Below are 18,011 nucleotides of genomic sequence, written 5' to 3'. Positions count from 1 at the left end.
AGGTGCAAGCAAGAGATAGTGTAACTTGTGGTCAGGAGCTGAAGTGGCAATGGAGAGAAGTGGGCAGATATATAGACAAGAGATAGAATCTCTTGGATGAATCGGGTGTGAGGTGCTTTCTTGGTTCTGGTTTACGTAGCTGGATGGTGACACCATTCACTAGAGGAGGACTAAATTTGTGGGAAAAGATTATGAGTTCAGATTTGGTCATGTTGAGTTTGAAGTGCTTTTCTGATCCCCAAAAGGATTTGTGAGGGAGGCATTTCCAACAGGGATCAATAAGAATCTTTCATTATTATCAGGTTAGCAAGTTGGAATTTGGCAGGAGCCATATGAATGGATTTTTCTTATAAGAATGTGTTAAAAACCTCATTCAGAATCTGAGCTACAGGCTATTTTGAAAGAAACTCAATTTTATTAATTAAAACTATCGATAGTAATTAACTAGCTGCCACTTACTGAGTTCTTATCATGTGGGCTCACTCTGTGTCAGGCATCTACCAAGCATTTTATATACCTTATCTCACTTAAATCTCTCAGTGCTATAAGTTAGGTATTATTATCTTCATTTTACAGATATAAAAACTGAGGCTGGTGAAGGTAAGTAAAATTTCCAAGGTCATAAAGCTAGAATTCCTGAGGCTGAATTTTTACCACAGTGGGTCTGATTCCACTGTTTGTGTTCTACATACTGCAAATATTAAAAACAAAATCATATTAAAACCAAAATTATTTAGTATCAGTCCTGATGAGGAGTACTTTAATGAGTTTATATGAATGATACATAATTATCACAGTGTATTCATTTTATGGATAATTTCTTTTTTTAACCTTTTAAAAATTTGTAACATAAGACTCACAAGAAGTTGCAAAAATAGTACAGAGTTCCCATGTACCCTTGACTTGGCATTACCTGGTGGTATCTTACATAACCATAGACTTTATCAAATCCAGCAAGTTGATATTAATACAGTATTAACCGAACTACAGACCTTATTCAAACTGTTTCTTTAAACATTGATCTACAATCTTTCTTCCATCAAAAGCCAGTTTAGTAAGTCTTTCTAATATACTGTTATGGGGACAGATTTTACTTGGACCCCTTTACGAACTTTCACCAAGAATTCTTTCTACCAGAATTGTTGATCTGAATTTATTTGTATATAATGTATTTATTTTATGAAGGATGTTACAGTGAAATCTTCAGAGGAAAATTTTCATTCTATAAACTTAGACTTTATCAACTTTAACTTTATAAATTTAGGCTCATTTCTTACACTACCAACCAAAGTAAGCTTAGCCAGATATTTGAAAAAAAAATTAGTTTCTTTTGTTATATATTATTATATCAATTTCTCTCTAAATTAAATTACTCTTTGCTGTTGCTTGCTTCAGTTGACTTTTGGGGAGACTGATGAATAAAAATGTTGGATTTTTGGATTACAGATAAGTCAAAGGAGGTTATACGTAGATGAAAAGAAATTCATTTTTTATCCATTAAGTATGTTTTACTGTGAGTCTTTTTAGGGAGACCATGTGCTCTTTGAAGTTAAATGGTTACTTTTTCAATCCTATGATAAAGTTTTCAGATTTTATCCTGGTCTGGGAAGATTTTAAACAGGATATGGTCCAATTTATGTTTGAATCTGATTTACGCTGTGTGGACAATTGACTGTTAGGAGGACAAAGGTGGAAGCAGAGAGATTAACTGTTAAAACATTGCAATATTTGTCTTTTTGAATTATGGTTTTCTCTAGGTATATGCCCAATAGTGGGATTGCTGGGTCACATGGTAGTTCTATTTTTAGTTTTTTGAGGAACCTCCATACTGTTCTCCATAGTGGCTGTATCAATTTACATTCCCACCAACAGTGCAAGAGGGTTCCCTTTTCTCCACACCCTCTCCAGCAGTTACTGTTTGTAGATTTTCTGATGATGCCCATTCTAACTGGTGTGAGGTGATACCGCATTGTATTTTTGATTTGCATTTCTCTAATGATTAGTGATGTTGAGCAGCTTTTCATGTGCCTCTTGGCCATCTGTATGTCTTCTTTGGAGAAATGTCTATTTAGGTCTTCTGCCCATTTTTGGATTGGATTGTTTGTTTTTTTAATATTGAGCTGCATGAGCTGTTTATATATTTTAGAGATTAATCCTTTGTCCATTGATTCATTTGCAAATATTTTCTCACAATCTGAGGGTTGTCTTTTCGTCTTGTTTATGGTTTCCTTTGCTGTGCAAAAGCTTTTAAGTTTCATTAGGTCCCATTTGTTTATTTTTTTTTTTTTCCATTGCTCTAGGAGGTGGGTCAAAAAAGATCTTGCTGTGATTTATGTCAGAGTGTTCTTCCTATGTTTTCCTCTAAGAGTTTTATAGTGTCCGGTCTTACATTTAGGTCTTTAATCCATTTTGAGTTTATTTTTGTGTACGGTGTTAGGGAGTGTTCTAATTTCATTCTTCTACATGTAGCTGTCCAGTTTTCCCAGTACCACTTATTGAAGAGACTGTCTTTTCTCCGTTGTATATCCTTGCCTCCTTTGTCATAGATTAGTTGACCATAGGTCCGTGGATTTAGCTCTGGGCTTTCTATCCTGTTCCATTGATCTGTATTTCTGTTTTTGTGCCAGTACCATATCGTCTTGATTACTGTAGCTTTGCCAATGTTCACTGCAGCACTATTTACAATAGCCAGGTCATGGAAGCAACCTAAATGCCTATCGACAGACAAATGGATAAAGAAGATGTGGTACATATATACAGTGGAATATTACTCAGCCATTAAAAGGAACGAAATTGGGTCATTTGTAGAGATGTGGATGGACTTTAGAGACTGTCATACAGAGTGAAGTAAGTCAGAAGGAGAAAAACAAGTATTGTAGATTAATACATATATGTGGAATCTAGAAAAATGGTACAGATGGAACCAGTTTGCAAGGCAGAAACAGAGACACAGATGTAGAGAACAAACGTATGGACACCACGGGGGGAAAGCGAGGGGGGCAGGTGGTGGTGGGATGAATTGGGAGATTGGGATTGACATATATACACTAATATGTATAAAACAGATAACTAATAAGAATCTGCTGTATAAAAAATAAATTAATTTAATTAAATTTTAAAAAACATTGCAATAACATTGCAATATTTCAGGTGACACATGCTGATAGCTTAGATTGGGGTAGGATGATGGAAGAGGAAAGAAGTGGTTAAATAGATGTTGAAGAAGAGCCAACATGATTTGCTGGTGCGCTGGGCAAAAGGGAAGAGTTCAAAGGTCACTGACTTGAGCAACTGGGTGAAGAGTGGTATAATTTAGTGAGTGAGGACAACAGGGAAAAGAGTAGGCTTATGGGGAACCTTTCTCAAAGGCTCTCATTTTTTTCTTATTTCTTATCTCATTTACTTTTTAAAGAAAGTGTGTAAAGCATTGACCGGCCTCTTTGTCCTGATATTTTTCTGTTTCTTAAGTGGTTTATTAACTTATTCTGTTACTTATAAGAAAATAACTCTGACCTGAATAACAAATAATTTCTCATCTCAACTTTTTCCAGGACCTAGGCTTTTAATTCTAAGGTTATCATTGATGATATCTATTTTATTATCTCCCATATCCAATCAATGATGGTATTCTACAGATATACTTTGGTTTTTTTCCTGTTCTTTTTCATTATAGTTTATTACAAGATATTGAATGTAGTTCCCTGTGCTATACAGTAAATCCTTGTTGTTTATTTTATAGATGGTAGTATGCATCTGTTAATCCCATGTTGCCAATTTATCCCACCCCCCCTTCCCCTTTGGTAACCATAAGGTTGTTTTCTACATCTGTTTCTCTTTTGTAAATAAGTTCACTTGTATTATTTTTTAGATTTCACATATAAGTGATATCATATAATATTTTTCTTTCTCTAACTTCACTTAGTATGATAATCTCTAGATCCATCCATGTTGCTGCAAATGGCATTATTTCATTATTTTTTTTAGGGCTGAGTAATAGTCCATTGTGTATATATACCACACCTTCTTTATCCATTCATCTGTCAGTGAACACTTGGGTTGTTTCCATGTCTTGGCTATTGTAAACAGTGCTGCCATGAACATTGGGGTGCATGTATCTTTTCAAATTAGAACTTTTGTCTTTTCCGGATATATGCCTGGGAGTGGGATTGCTGGATCATATGGTAACTCTGTTTTTTGTTTTTAAGGAACCTCCATACTATTTTCCACAGTGGCTGCTCTACGGATACACTTTGTTAGGAATATTTCTTGTTTGTCTCCTTTCTGCTACATTCTCACTTTGGCACTTCCACGTGGTTCTCTATAACAGCTTCTGTACTGGCTTCCTAAATATTTGATATATGCAATTAGGGGGTCAAAAGTACCCTTGCCTCTCCTCTCTACCTTTACACTTCCTACTGATCCTGAAATATTCCATCACATCTCCTACAAGACATTTGATCTCCCCTCCAGCACACAATGATTTTCCCACTGTCTGAATCACTATTCCATGTGATTTTCTGATTTATAATTTTAATAAAAATGTGCTTCTTAGTGATTGATACTGAACTGCTTCAGGTATGTATTTCCTGTTCTTCCAAGCAGCTTCTATAGGAGAGGAAAATATTGTTTTTTTTATTGATTTGGTGTATTACTTAGCATCTAGTACACAACAGAACATAGAGAAGAGTTCCAATAAATGCCTGCTACACTGGATTGATGTATCTTTTCTGGAAATCAGAACTTGTTGAGCCTGTTGACTCAATGGTATCTTGTCTAATAAATTAGAATCTTGAATTTAATTTCAAAAACTACTCTAATTTTTTGGCTCATTAATCAAACCTCATTATTATACTATAAAAATTTAGTTCAAATATTAGAACATAGAGCTGGTGGCCTTATTCATTTATTAGCAGGAGTTCAGGATCACTTTTGTAGTCTCCAAAAGAAGATGATTCCTTCTGGCCAATGAACTAGTGGGTGTTAATCTCAGATTGGCTATTGTCTCCATGCTAGGAAAAGACATGTGAGTTAGGAAGGGAGAAGGGCAATAGATTTCTACAATGAAAATGAGCTTGGGCTTTTAGGTCAGGCAGGTTAAAATACTTCTAATTATGCAATTAACTAAATGTGTAATTTTGGGTAAAGTATTCTCTCTGAGTCTCAGTTTCTTTTTCTATAATATGAGAATAATAATGCCTGGTTAATAGAGTAGTTATAAGGATTAAGTAAATTAATGTGGATAAAGAACTTAGCCCGGTTTCTGGCACCAAGTCAGCTTCACGCCATGGTAGTTATCGTAGTTATTGTATTGTATTGTAAGAATCCTGATTCTTTCAGTCAAAAGTAAAAGTAAAAGCCACCCTTCTTCATCCACTTGGGAGATTGCATCAGGCCCTCCCTCCACCTCTCCTGTTTCTATATTTCAACCTCATTTAGTTCTGCTGAAGAGGTTTCCACATTCTGTGGGGTGCACATGAACCCAGAGCTGTTGGCTCTTCCCAGCTTTACCACCAGAGAGGCCATTTCTCTTTCCCCTTAGTTTCAATTCAAAAGTCCAGGTGACTACAGTGTAATTTGCTAAGAGAGTAGAACTTAAGTGTTCTCACCCAACAAAAGAAAGGAGTGAATATGTGAGGTGACAGATGTATTAGTTCGTTCAATGGGGGAATCCTGTCATAATGTGCACGTATATCAAATCATCATATTCTATGCTTTAAATATCTTACAATTTTAGTTTTCGATTATACCTCATAAAACTGGAAAAGGGGAAGGATTTTGACCAACAAAGGCAGGTTGGATCCCTTGCTCACCCTTTGGCAAAAGGCTTGTGAGACTGCAATTCGCAGCTCTCACTAGGACCACTTAGTGTGGTGGGTGAGGAGAGCGGTTCTCAGAAATGTGGTGGATTTCCTGGAACAAAGGAGAAAGGAGGTCAGGTAGACAAACAGTTGACACCTACGACAGCTATTCTTGTTGTCACCATCAACATCATTACAGGATTCGATTTCTTAAACACCTCACATAGTCCAGTGTGGTCTGAGAGTGTCAGTAGATTTCAACGGCAGTTGACAAAAGAAAGTTTAAACTGGAGTTTACAAAAAAAAAAGCCTCAGTATTACTAGAGTGCAGAAGTCTATGGCCACTCTTATTCTTCAGGGGAAAACATTTTGGTATCTGGACACTCTGAGACTGTGGTCAAGTGCAGCTATTATCATTAAGACCTCCCCAAAGTTTAGTTAAATTCATTTAAGTTGTAGGTGTTTCTATATGAATGTTTTATACACAGTGGTAAAAACTTTTAAATCAAATTTGGAAGTATATATTTTTTCATTCTTTGTAATGATGTTCTTTTGACCAAAAGTATTATATTTTCCCTATACTCGGTAAAATTTAATGCCAGAATAACGGAAACTGCTGATATTTTGTTTATACTTTTCAAAAGTTATCTTTCAGGAGACTTCTGCAGTGATTATTGTTTCCTCTCTCTTCTCATATGGTTTCCATTTAGGTCCAATTATGTTACAAACAACTCTTTTAATTTTTTTGTTTATTTATTAATTTTGGTGTGTTTTGCTCAGAACAACGAGCAGGTCTCTCCTCTTCCCTGTAGCTATAGGATTCTTATTAGTATTAATCAGATACATGAAATAGAGCTGGGATTCAAATCCTTAAGCTGGGATTCAAATCCTTAAGCTAGGATTTCTTGAAACGGTTGAAGGGCAAACATAAGAGTCAAAGACTGCAAGTGGGAAGAGTGGATACTGGAATTTAAGGAATACTGAATACTGATACTTGACTAGCAAAACTTTTTAGGCTATTGATATGAAGATCAAAATTTTCTCTGAAGTTACCGCTGTTGCTATGTGGACATAGAAGGGGGCATGCTCCCTTGCCATCTGTGTATGTTCTTATGAGATATAGAGTCCCAAGGCTTCAGGAGTACAGAGGAGAGAGAAATGTTTATGAATCTGTAAAGTTTTGGAAGCCTTCATGAAAAAGCTTGACTTAAGTTCATTTATGTTTTTAATATAAAGTTTGGGACAATAATTTCAATAATTCCCTTTTCTCTTTGCCTAGAAAATTGCGAGGTGCTCTGGGGTTTACATAGCTGGATAGTCACATTTTCATTAAATATTAGCTAACAATATCAAAGTTGAATAGCCACAGAAGACAAGAGTACAAAATCATTTACAAGGCAGCAGTATCTATTGTGTCAAAATGATGAACAGAAAGGCGGCTGGGTGTTCAGTGGAGAAGAGACCCCCATGCGATGAGACCCCCTTTGCCCCCTTCTTGAAGGCAAAGGAACTCCAGTAAGTTTTTAAGAGTGAAGAGCAGAATAAGGGCGATGATATTTTAAGTGACAGGTGAGGAACACATTATCTGTTTCTTGGCAGAGTGAGTAGATTCATCAGGCTGGAGCAGAGAACTTATATAAAGAAGTCGGGGGATGAGGCTTTATTTATTCCTTAGTTACATTACAGTTCATGCATTGTGTTGTTCTGTAGGTTTTGACAAATATATAATGACATGTATCCATCCTTATAGTATTACACATAAGACTTTTACAGACCTAAAAATCTCCTGTGCTCCATAGGCAATAAGTTTTAATCTCATTTTCACAAGGAACTTTCCTGAACATTGTGGTAACGTATTGTCTGAAAAGTTCTATTCAACAATATAGACAAAATAAAAAGATTATCCCAGTAACATTGGCCATGAAGGAAAGAATTGATTTCAGTTATACTGCTAACTGGGTTTGGTGTGACTTTATACTCATCACCTGATTTTCTTTCTTTCTTTTTTTTTTTTAAAAACATGTTTTTTAAAATAAATTTATTTATTTTTGGCTGCGTTGGGTCTTTGTCGCTGCGCGCAGGCTTTCTCTAGTTGTGGCGAGCAGGAGCTACACTTCGTTGCGGTGCGAGGGCTTCTCATTGCGGTGGCTTCTCTTGTTGCAGAACACAGGCTCTAGGTGTGTGGGCTTCAGTAGTTGTGGCATGTGGGCTCAGTAGTTGTGGCTCGCAGGCTCTGGAGCACAGGCTCAGTAGTTGTGGCACGTGGGCTTAGTTACTCCATGGCATGTGGGATCTTCCTGGACCAGGGTTCGAACCCATGTCCCCTGCATTGGCAGGCGGATTCTTTAACTGTTGCGCCACCAGGGAAGCCCTGGTTTTATTTTTAAGAAGTATTTTTTTTCTTACTTCCATATACTACCTGGTAAGTTAGAAAATTTAGATTTAAGTGAAAATGACTAATAAACCCACCTTCCACTGGTGAGCTGACATTTTTAGTGTGCATCTTTCCTATTTTCTGTTTTTGTGCATGCATCATTTTTATTAAAAATAAATGGGACATATTATTTTATATCCATCTTTTTTCAACCAATACATAATGAACAGAATTCATTGTAATTCAGTGCTCTGCTACAATGTGCTTTTTAATGGCTATATAATAATCCATTGTATGGGTCATAGACCTCATAAATTCATGGATTATCATAATATAGTCATTATGAAATGTGGGAGTTTTGCTTTTTTATTGCAGGTGAAGAACTAAGAATCAAACAGGTAGAGTGATGTCATTTAATGGAAAGAAACTGGACGTGATCAGGAGCCTTCCTTTGTCCTAATTCAACCTCTAACTCCATTTAGTTATCTAATCTTGAGTTTTGTTATTTTTCCTTTCTGAATCTTAGCTTCCTCACCTTTAAAAGGTAGGGGTTGCTTTATTATTTTGTAACTGTGAGTTTTCTAGGATGTCATAGCAAATCAGCAAATCCTGTCTTACAAAGGTAAGACTCTAAATTCTTTAATTAAAATTGCAACCATTCACAATTGTCTTTTTTTCTCTCTTTTTCACTCTCTCTTTTTCTCTGTCTAACCTCAGGCACACAGATTTAAATTAGTTACAATCTTTGGTTCATAATAGATTCATATCATTGGGCCAAGAATGACCCCCTTTAATTTCTTTCTTTCTTTTTTGGTGTTAATATTATGTATGAAACATCTGTGAATTCCCCACTCACACAGTAGACTCTTTAAGGGTGTCTGCTAGTCAAAATTTAAGTTGTCATTTTTTAACACAAAGGCCATATGTTTTATTTACCATTATGTCTCTAGCACCTACGATAGTGTCTGGTGCATACTGTTGCTTAGAGCGGACAATATGTATTGCTCAGTTGAATGGCCTTCACGTGGACCTGCTGCCTGGGTGAACCTTTACTGGTAGAGGAGACTATTGTCAACACTTGCTAAAGTGTGGACATTAGCAAAAGAGGCAGGCGATTAATATAAACTTACGCCATTGAAGTTGGTAATGACTGTAAATGGAGAATAAAGCAAATATATTCACTGGAAAACTAGGCAGCAGGGAACGACTGAACAAAAACTTTATTAAATGTGAGTTAAAAAAACAAAAGTGAACAAAACCCTTATTACATATTGTGATGAAAGCACAATGCTTGGAACTTAGCACCCTCAGGGAATGCATACCTTTGTCTCTGCAATAACAGAGAGATGGGAAGGGAAGCTCGAAATATTGTCACTTTTCAAATGAAGATATGAAACTCAGAAGAGTTACATGACCTCTCAAGGTCACACAGCTACTAAGTGGAACCTCTAGGATTCACACTTTATCTGCTTGACCACGAAGGTATGAGCCTTAATGCATGATGATTAATTGTCTGAAAATGGTATTAGAGGTCTTCAGAAAATTTGAGAAAAGATCCCTTCTGAAATACCTTTATTATTCAAACTGTTTCCCAATCGAGGAAGACGATTTCCATTTTAGGAAACCATATGTATATGGCATATACTAAACTGTGGAACTTCTACTTTTTCTTGTTCCTTTGTCTGGTACTTCATGGCCGCAGAGTATCTTTGTTATCCCTGTATTGTATACATATCAGCCAGAAGGTGAACTCCATTGGCATTAATTTTTTTTGCAAAGACCTTTTTTCTCTGTCTTGACTTGATATTTCTACTTTACTCTCCCTGGTGGGAATTGTTGTTTGCAGTGGATTTCCTCTTCTCCCTGGAGTTAGTAGGTCATCTGTGTTGTACTGCCAGTGTACCTGATTCCATCTTTATGCTGTTACAGAATTATAGTAGAGAACACAGTGGATTGGCGACCCCAAGACAAGATTGTCCTTAGCTCCTCTTCATATGAGCCTCACGAAGCAGAGGTCCTCACTGTGAAAGAAGTCAGGGGCCACCATATTAGCATCCAAGAACGGCTCAGACACCGGCACATTGGTAAGGCTTTGGTTCGTTAGTTAAGGGAAGTGAATGAGCCAAGAAAAACGTGTTCGGCAACCTGCCTTGGGACCTTGGATCTGATCGGCGTTCAGAGGGGATGGATAATATTTTACTGCTGCCCTAGGCTCATCCTTAGAAGGCTTTATCTCCATCCCTTCATTAATTTTATTGCCTAATTAAAAAAAATACTTTGATGTGAGGGAATTTTTAAAGTTTTAATTTATAATGGCAAGCCTAGAAGCAAGCAGAAGGGTTAAGAACCTTGTTCAAGGTCACTGGGCATTTTCATGGCTAAGCCAGAATAAATCTCATGGGAGATGAGTTTCCAGTTCATTTCCTGGCATATTGAATCCCACAGCCACTTAGAATGTGGTAGTTATTGTAAATAATGACTCCTTTTTCCATACTTAGGAATGTGTCCTTCCTGACATGAAGTTCATTTTATCAATTGACTACTACTACTGCCCCAAAATATAAATAAATAAATAAAAGCCAAATACCTTTTTCTTGAAAAAAAAAAAAGTACTGAATATTTTAATACAGTATACACACTTAAAATATATTGCATTTAAATAATAAATAACCATATTTCCCGCTTCAGCCTAATAAATAAATTTAACCCAGGAAATATAGCTAATAAGTAAAAAACATGGACATAAAGGGATTAGGGGATATCTCTTATCTCTGATATGTGAGAGGGAAATACATGCTTTCAGCAGGACTGTATCTAAAGCTATCTCTAAATCATGGTTTTAAGGATGATTTTGTTTCTAAAGAGTGGCGGGGAAAAGAGACATCGTTAGTAATCCTTGCCTATAATACGCAACGTACAATGCAATGTGAGGTGGGCAGTGGAACAAACCAGCAAGACTGGGGAGGCTCTTTCTGGGAGTGATGAGTTCCAGACCCGCCAGGAGAGGGCGCTGCCGCTGCTGCTTCAGTCCTATCACTGCCTCAGTGGATCTGCGATTCCTCACTCTCTCAAAGAGGTTCACGGACAATGCACAACCAAAGGCGGGAATCTCACACTGAGGAATTGAAGGAAGGAGGCTGGGGACCCCACTAATTGGACCGGACTGCCCTGACATCCCTGTCCCGGTACCCATAGTGATTGAGGAGAAATGAATTCTTGCTCAAACACGCTCACTCTGATCCCAATGAGAGACCAGTGAACGGGCTTTTCATTTCTCAGCTGACGTTTGTGGAGGACGCCCGAGGAAAAGCAGACCTTAATGTTGGGAGGACTTCCGCGGGGAAAGGAGTGTTTTCATTTGTCAGGTTCGCTGGGTCCCCAGCAGGCGATCTCCGAAATAGGTTTTAAAAATTTTTTCCTTTCCCAACTCCGGTTGCCCCAGGAAGTGTCCACGTCATGGAAGATGGCCGACACATTCGTTTGGCTTCAGAGGTTGGACTTCTGACCCGAAACATACAAATCCAGGGTGATACATCATGCGGGGGGAGACTACTTGTGGGGTCCTTCAGGAAGTCCAGCGTGGAAGGATTTTCAGGTAACTGAAATTTTAAGTTACAAAGCACTACCAATTGGAGGCTATGCATCTGGGACACTCAGAAATTCCAACGGTGGGAATTTTCATTTATAAAACAAAATATTTGAAATAGATGCTTCTCTGTGCTCTGAGAAGCTATGAATTTTCAGTCCTAATCTGTGCTTGATTATCAGTGTGATGTTAAAATAATATACTAGCTATCAGCACACAGGCACATTTTTACCTCAAAAAAAAAAATATCTTCAGCAGATGTGAAATTTCCTCTGCTTTGAAATTATAGATGATTTAATGACCAATTGAATTTTATCTCTTTCCTGAATTTCTATTACTCTTTCCCAGTAGCATGCTCTATTTGATGGCAGGCCTCATCTCATGCTATAAATTAATAGTGTAAATTTAAATAAGAATGATTTCCATATTCTAGACTGCTTTAGGGATCAGTTAAATTTCTCTCATTTCTTTCAAGCTTTAGCTCTTCTGGAATGCTGCAAAGTTATTTGATTAGTACCTTTTTCTTAAACTTAGTTTCCTTAAAATTGATTCCCACGTTGTTTCCTAGTCAAATAAAGCTCCATCTTAGAAACTCACTGCATACATGAATATAGGCTCTGAGAAAGCCTAGAGCAAAGGATCTAACGGTTTCCCAAATATATTGAGCATGGAACACTTTTTGTGGGTATATCTGCTTTACCAGTATGGTAAAGGGCAATGTTTGGCCCTTAAAACAAAAGTTCGGGATTTCTGGTTCATAGAACAAGCTCTCTCTCCATAAGCTCCAGCTCCAGCAGTTCTCAACAGAAGTGATTTTGCTCTTCCCTCCTGGCCAAAGGACATTTGACAATATCTGGAGCCATTTTTTGCTTGTCACAGCTTTGGTGGAGCTCCTGGCATATAGTGGGTAGTTACTCAACATTCTATAAGGCCCAGGACAGCCTCCCACAAGAAAGGATTATCTGGTCCAAAATGTCAGTCATGTTGAGGTGGAGGAACCCTGCTCTGGAAGGCTAGACAAAGGCTGAATCCCGGTTGTGGTTGTGTAAAACCAAAACTACCCTGCAGTTTATGAAGACAGAGAATTAGGGAAGGAGCGCAAGACAGGGCCCCTTTCCATGGTAACTGTAGTCCAGGCTGGAACCTGATCACCAGAGCAGGACAGAAGGCCGATTCTTACAGCTGAGCACCAAAGCCAGAGCCCAACCACCAGCAATGCTGGCTTGGTCCTGAGCCTCTGGCTTGCTGGTCAGGGCTCTTAAATCATCCCCGGGGAAGGGAAAGAGAATCTGTATTCGATGCTTCTTATGGTCTAGGAACCACGATGGTTTTCATGCCTACTTTGTTTCATTTAATCCTAATATCTCTGTGAGAAAGACATTTTATCCTCATTTTTATAGATGAGGAAACTGAGTCTATAATAAAATAGCCTGTTAATTTATAAAACTCCATTATGAACTTCTGAACTTCTTGAGGGTAAGGTTGGGGTTTTCAGCCCTGGTTTCCTAATATGGTAACTGCTGAGTATTAGATGCTTAATAAACGTGAGTGAATTAAATAAATCAAGAGTTAGAAAAGTCATCCAGCTTGCAAGTGGCAGAGGTAACATTCAAATTCAAGCCTGATTCTGAAGCCCTTGATAACCTTTTAATTTTATAATCACTTTAGATTTATTAAAAAGTTGCAAAGGTAGTATGGAGTGTTCCTGTGTACCTTTCATCCAGTTTCCTTTACTGTGAAAATCTGATAGAACTCTGATACATTTGTCAAAACCAGTAAATTAACATTGGTGCATTAGTGTTAACTGAACTCAAGACATTATACAGATTCCACATGTTTTTCCACTAATGTCCTCTTTCTGTTCCAGAATCCAATCCAGGTCCCGACACTGTATTAAGAACCCTTGCGTTTTTCTGTAACATACTCCAGAGCCTAGATGAGGTAGCATCTTCAGGTGTAGGTCAAGGGTGCCAGCTATGGTGCTGAATGGTTACAGGGCAGAAACGCAGGCCAGGACTTAACAATTCCTGCTTTTAAATCAGAGACCTCTGTCATTCTCTTCCTTCTGACCAGAAATATCCAGCAAGTTGTGCTCAGAATTGTGATTAAACAAAAGGAAAAATAAGAAAACAGTCGCGAACAAAATCATTGCTTAATTCTCCATCTGAATGCTCAAGACATCTTAAGTATTTACTATTGACTAGTTTTCAACCATTGGTTAATATGCACACAAGTAAAAAGATCTTGTACAATTTAAAACCATGAATTACAACCATGCAAGTATGACGGAAAAAAAGAACACTAAGTAAAATGATAATGATGCATCGCCTTGACCAAGATCCTAGAACCACTTTCTGTTCTACAAAACAAGCTTTTATGTGTGGACACACACTAGCATGGTGTCCTTTGTGCCAGAGTTCTCGGAGGCAGGTCCCATGGCCCTTTCAGCTATGTGCTGCTGGCGAGGGATGCTTTAAATCACATCAAAAAGTGTTATCACCACACAAATAGTTTTCAGATGTTTTATCATTCTGTGAATGTTTCCACACCGCCTACCAGTGTCTCCTTAATCAGTGTCATTTGAGAAATCTAGATACATTGGAATCCTGTTTGCCCATCAAGAAAGACACACACACTTCACCTGTCCTTCTCACAATAGCTTGGTTCTTCTTGGCAGCTGATTTGCAAGGGTTCAGGTTTCTCGTCTGTGAAAAGGGAGTGGGGAAGGTGGAAGATTAAGGCTGGACTATCTTTGTGCTTTAAATACTAAAACGACACAACTCTCTACATTTTTAATGAGGGGAATAACTTTATAGTTTACCTTGGGCAGGACCTTTAAAAAAGAAGAAGAATAAAGAAAAGAAGTAAGGGACAAAGCTGTGGCCTACCTAGCTAAGGACATGTGATATCTGTTGGCACAGGACTGTGGCCCAATCACTGGAATCTCAGTGTAAAGCTGTTCTGTTTATTCCATCACATCCCGCATGCTCCCCACTGAGCCTGAGTGGGGTTTAACAGTACAGCCTCTGCATCCATATGCCTGGGTCCAAGTCCTCGTGTGCCACTTAGCCCTTCTCTGCCTCAGTTTTCTTATCTGTAAAATGGGGATAACAGCACCTATCAAATATAGGATTTTTACAAAAATTAAGAGCATATATATATATATATATATATATATATATATATATATGTGACACACATATACACACACACATATAGAACAGTGCCTGGTATATAATGAGTGCTATATTAGAGTTAGGTGTTATATTTATTAATTCAACTCATTTCCCCCCTATATTCATGTTTTTATCTATTTTGCCAAGAGTACATACACTGACAAATTAGTGCTCATTATATTTTTAAATCAATCTAGTGACTGTATTTTATACTGTTTTAACAATATCTATTTTAAAAGTACAAATAAAATTCCCAATAAGACTAAATAATTCACTATCCTCCCTTGACATAAAAAATGTAGAAAATCTTCTTATTGTGAAAAGGAAACAGGGATTATAGTGTGGCTAGAATAAAATACAGAAAAAAATTTAAGGGTCTTAAAGTCACTTAAAAATATGTTATCACCTGTATCGTGTCTTCATCAAGAAGAATGTTATGTTTCTGGACATCCACTGAGCAGAAGTTTTGCACTTATACTCTTCTTTAAAAATGCTTAAAATATTGTATATAGTTGGCATTTCATTCATGCAATATCTTTGTGGGGATGGCTGTGGCCTTTTCACATGGGGTCCCTGAAAGGAAACATGACTTTGAGGTGAGTGGCCAGGAAGCCACATTCCCTTCATTCTTAGCCAGTTCCTTGACCCATCCCTGCAGACAGGTGCCCAGAATCTTTAAGCTAGCTGTGCCCATCCCCAAAGCCTATCTCCTTCTCCTGTCTTTCTTTCATCTCTCTCCATCCTATCACCAGACTCTTCAGAATGCACAGGAAAATTTTCATGCAGTATTGTGATATTTTTAATGATTCAGATTTTGTTAGTGAGACTCAATGACATAAAATATAGTGCTGGTGCTGAAAATAAACATATTTTAATGAAAAATCTTCATATCCCGATGCCATTGAATGGACCATCCTTCTGCCTTTTGTAGGGAAGAAGCAAGTACCTGATGACATGCATTTTGCTTGCAGGTATCCTTCAACTTTTCAACGTGGAAATTCAGAACTTTGGTTCGCCACTGTATTCCTCCATCGAGCTCATTGATATGTCGGCAGGATCCTGGATAATATCTTGTACTCTGCACCAAAGCTGTGGTGGGGGCATTCGTGCAGCTGCCAGTCAGGGGATCGTTTTAAATGACAATGTAGTGTTTAGCACAGCTGGCCATGGCATTGATTTGGAGGGTCAGGGCTATTCTCTCTCTAATAACCTTGTGGTTCTGATGACACAGTCAGCGTGGTCTCCCGTTTGGGTGGCAGGAATCAAAGTGAATCAGGCAAAGGACATGCATCTCCATGGCAACGTTGTGGCAGGATCCGAGAGACTTGGCTTTCACATCCGAGGCTACAGGTGCTCCTCTCCTGAAGCTCTTTGGTCTGACAACGTGGCCCACTCAAGTCTTCACGGCCTTCATCTCTATAAGGAGACTGGACTTGACAACTGTACCAATATCTCTGGCTTCTTGGCTTTCAAGAACTTTGACTACGGCGCCATGCTCCATGTGGAGAATGGCATGGAAATAGAGAACCTCACTCTGGTGGACAATACTATCGGCCTTTTGGCAGTAGTTTATGTGTCTTCTGCTCCACAGTGTTATAGTGAAAATCTACAGATTGTGGTTAGGAATTCAGTCATTGTGGCCACTAGCTCATCTTTTGACTGCATTCAGGACAGAGTTAAGCCTCGTTCTGCCAATGTGACGTCACCTGATCGAGCTCCTTCCAATCCCAGAGGGGGTCGAGTTGGTATTTTGTGGCCTGTATTCACCTCGGAACCAAATCGGTGGCCTCAGGAGCCATGGCACAAAGTGAGGAACGGCCACTTAATTTCAGGCATCATGAAACTTCAAGGTAGGATGTTTGGGTTTCCAAGCAATGTAGTGTCATACGTCTGTGCGTAGAAGCTTTAACAGCATTTTGAAATTATATCAACAAAAGCGTACAGTGTAGTCTGGTGCTTGCTGTCCAATTGACCATCTACTGGGCATTGATAACCACAATGGTAGTTTATAATGACAGTGAGTGATTTCTTTAAAAAGTCACTGCTCTATACATGTTGAAGAGCTTTCACAGGGAAATATTTAATTTGATTATATGCCTAATCTCTTAGGTACGTGTTACTTTTCCTGTCATACAGAGGAGGAAATTGATACGCGGAAGTTGTGCCTCAGTGAGGTTGTCAAGTAGTTGGTGGGGCAGCCAGGATTAAATTCAATTATACTACAACCTACACAGAGAATCTTCTATCAGCTCTCTTTTGTACTATTGTACTCACTCCTCACTGGATTTTGATCAAACCTTTGATGGAAAGTATTGCTCTTAAGATGTCAATGTGTTGGAATGCTCTTCTACTTTGTATACAATGTCCATGTCTTCAAGAATTAAAGATATTTTAAGTCAAGATTTATGTAAACTCCTGGAACTACCCTGGACAGTAGCTTAAACTTACTCCTGAACATATGTTAGTATAAGAATATTTAGTTGTATAGTCTGTATTTGTGGTTGGTAGTTTACATGATATAATGTTGTAATACCTTAAACATTTTTTTTCAGATGTGACCTTTTCTAGTTTTGTGAAGAGTTGCTATAGCGATGATCTAGATGTCTGCATTCTGTCCAATGCAGAGAACACTGGAATCGTGCCTCTAATAACGGCAGAGAGGACCAGGATGCTAAAGATCAAAGATAAAAACAAGTTCTACTTTCCTCCTTTACAAACCAGGTACCGGTTTTGGTATTTATAGTAAGCCATATTTATGAAGGATTCGGTTATTCTCCAAATACCTGAACATGTTTTTTAAACAAGGATAAAATTATCAATGGGAATAGAAATAGGTCCTTCTAGAAAAATACGGTAGATTGATTGGTCCCAATTCTTTACCCTCCTATATTTGTGCCCTTTGAGATACGATTTTTGCAATCTCTCTCACTGAAGAGAAAGAGACTGTTTCTCTCTTCCTTGAATCTGGAATCCACCACGTGATGTCCTCTGGCAGACAAAAGCGGCAGAAGTGATGGATTGCAAGTTTTATTGATATTGTTTAATTGTTTTATCTTTATTAGAGGTACTTCTTTGGG

The 18,011-nt window shown here is 38.0% G+C and overlaps 1 protein-coding gene across 7 annotated transcripts in view; it reads left to right on the top strand.

Annotated features, from left to right (window-relative positions):
• The window catches only part of PKHD1 (PKHD1 ciliary IPT domain containing fibrocystin/polyductin), a 456,842-nt gene that overhangs the window by 313,723 nt on the left and 125,108 nt on the right, over positions 1–18,011 (top strand). For all 7 annotated transcript variants that reach the window (XM_057555319.1, XM_057555317.1, XM_057555318.1 and 4 more), the window contains 4 exons: positions 10,102–10,256; positions 11,615–11,767; positions 15,906–16,784; positions 17,487–17,655. In XM_057555319.1, the coding sequence (XP_057411302.1) occupies positions 10,102–10,256; positions 11,615–11,767; positions 15,906–16,784; positions 17,487–17,655 (1,356 nt within the window). The remainder of the gene's footprint in view (positions 1–10,101; positions 10,257–11,614; positions 11,768–15,905; positions 16,785–17,486; positions 17,656–18,011) is intronic.

This window comes from Balaenoptera acutorostrata, chromosome 10 (assembly GCF_949987535.1).
Source record: "Balaenoptera acutorostrata chromosome 10, mBalAcu1.1, whole genome shotgun sequence".
In the NCBI taxonomy this organism is placed as follows: Eukaryota; Metazoa; Chordata; class Mammalia; order Artiodactyla; family Balaenopteridae; genus Balaenoptera; species Balaenoptera acutorostrata.
Note: the sequence above shows the minus strand (reverse complement) of the source record. Positions and strands in the feature narration are given on the sequence as shown.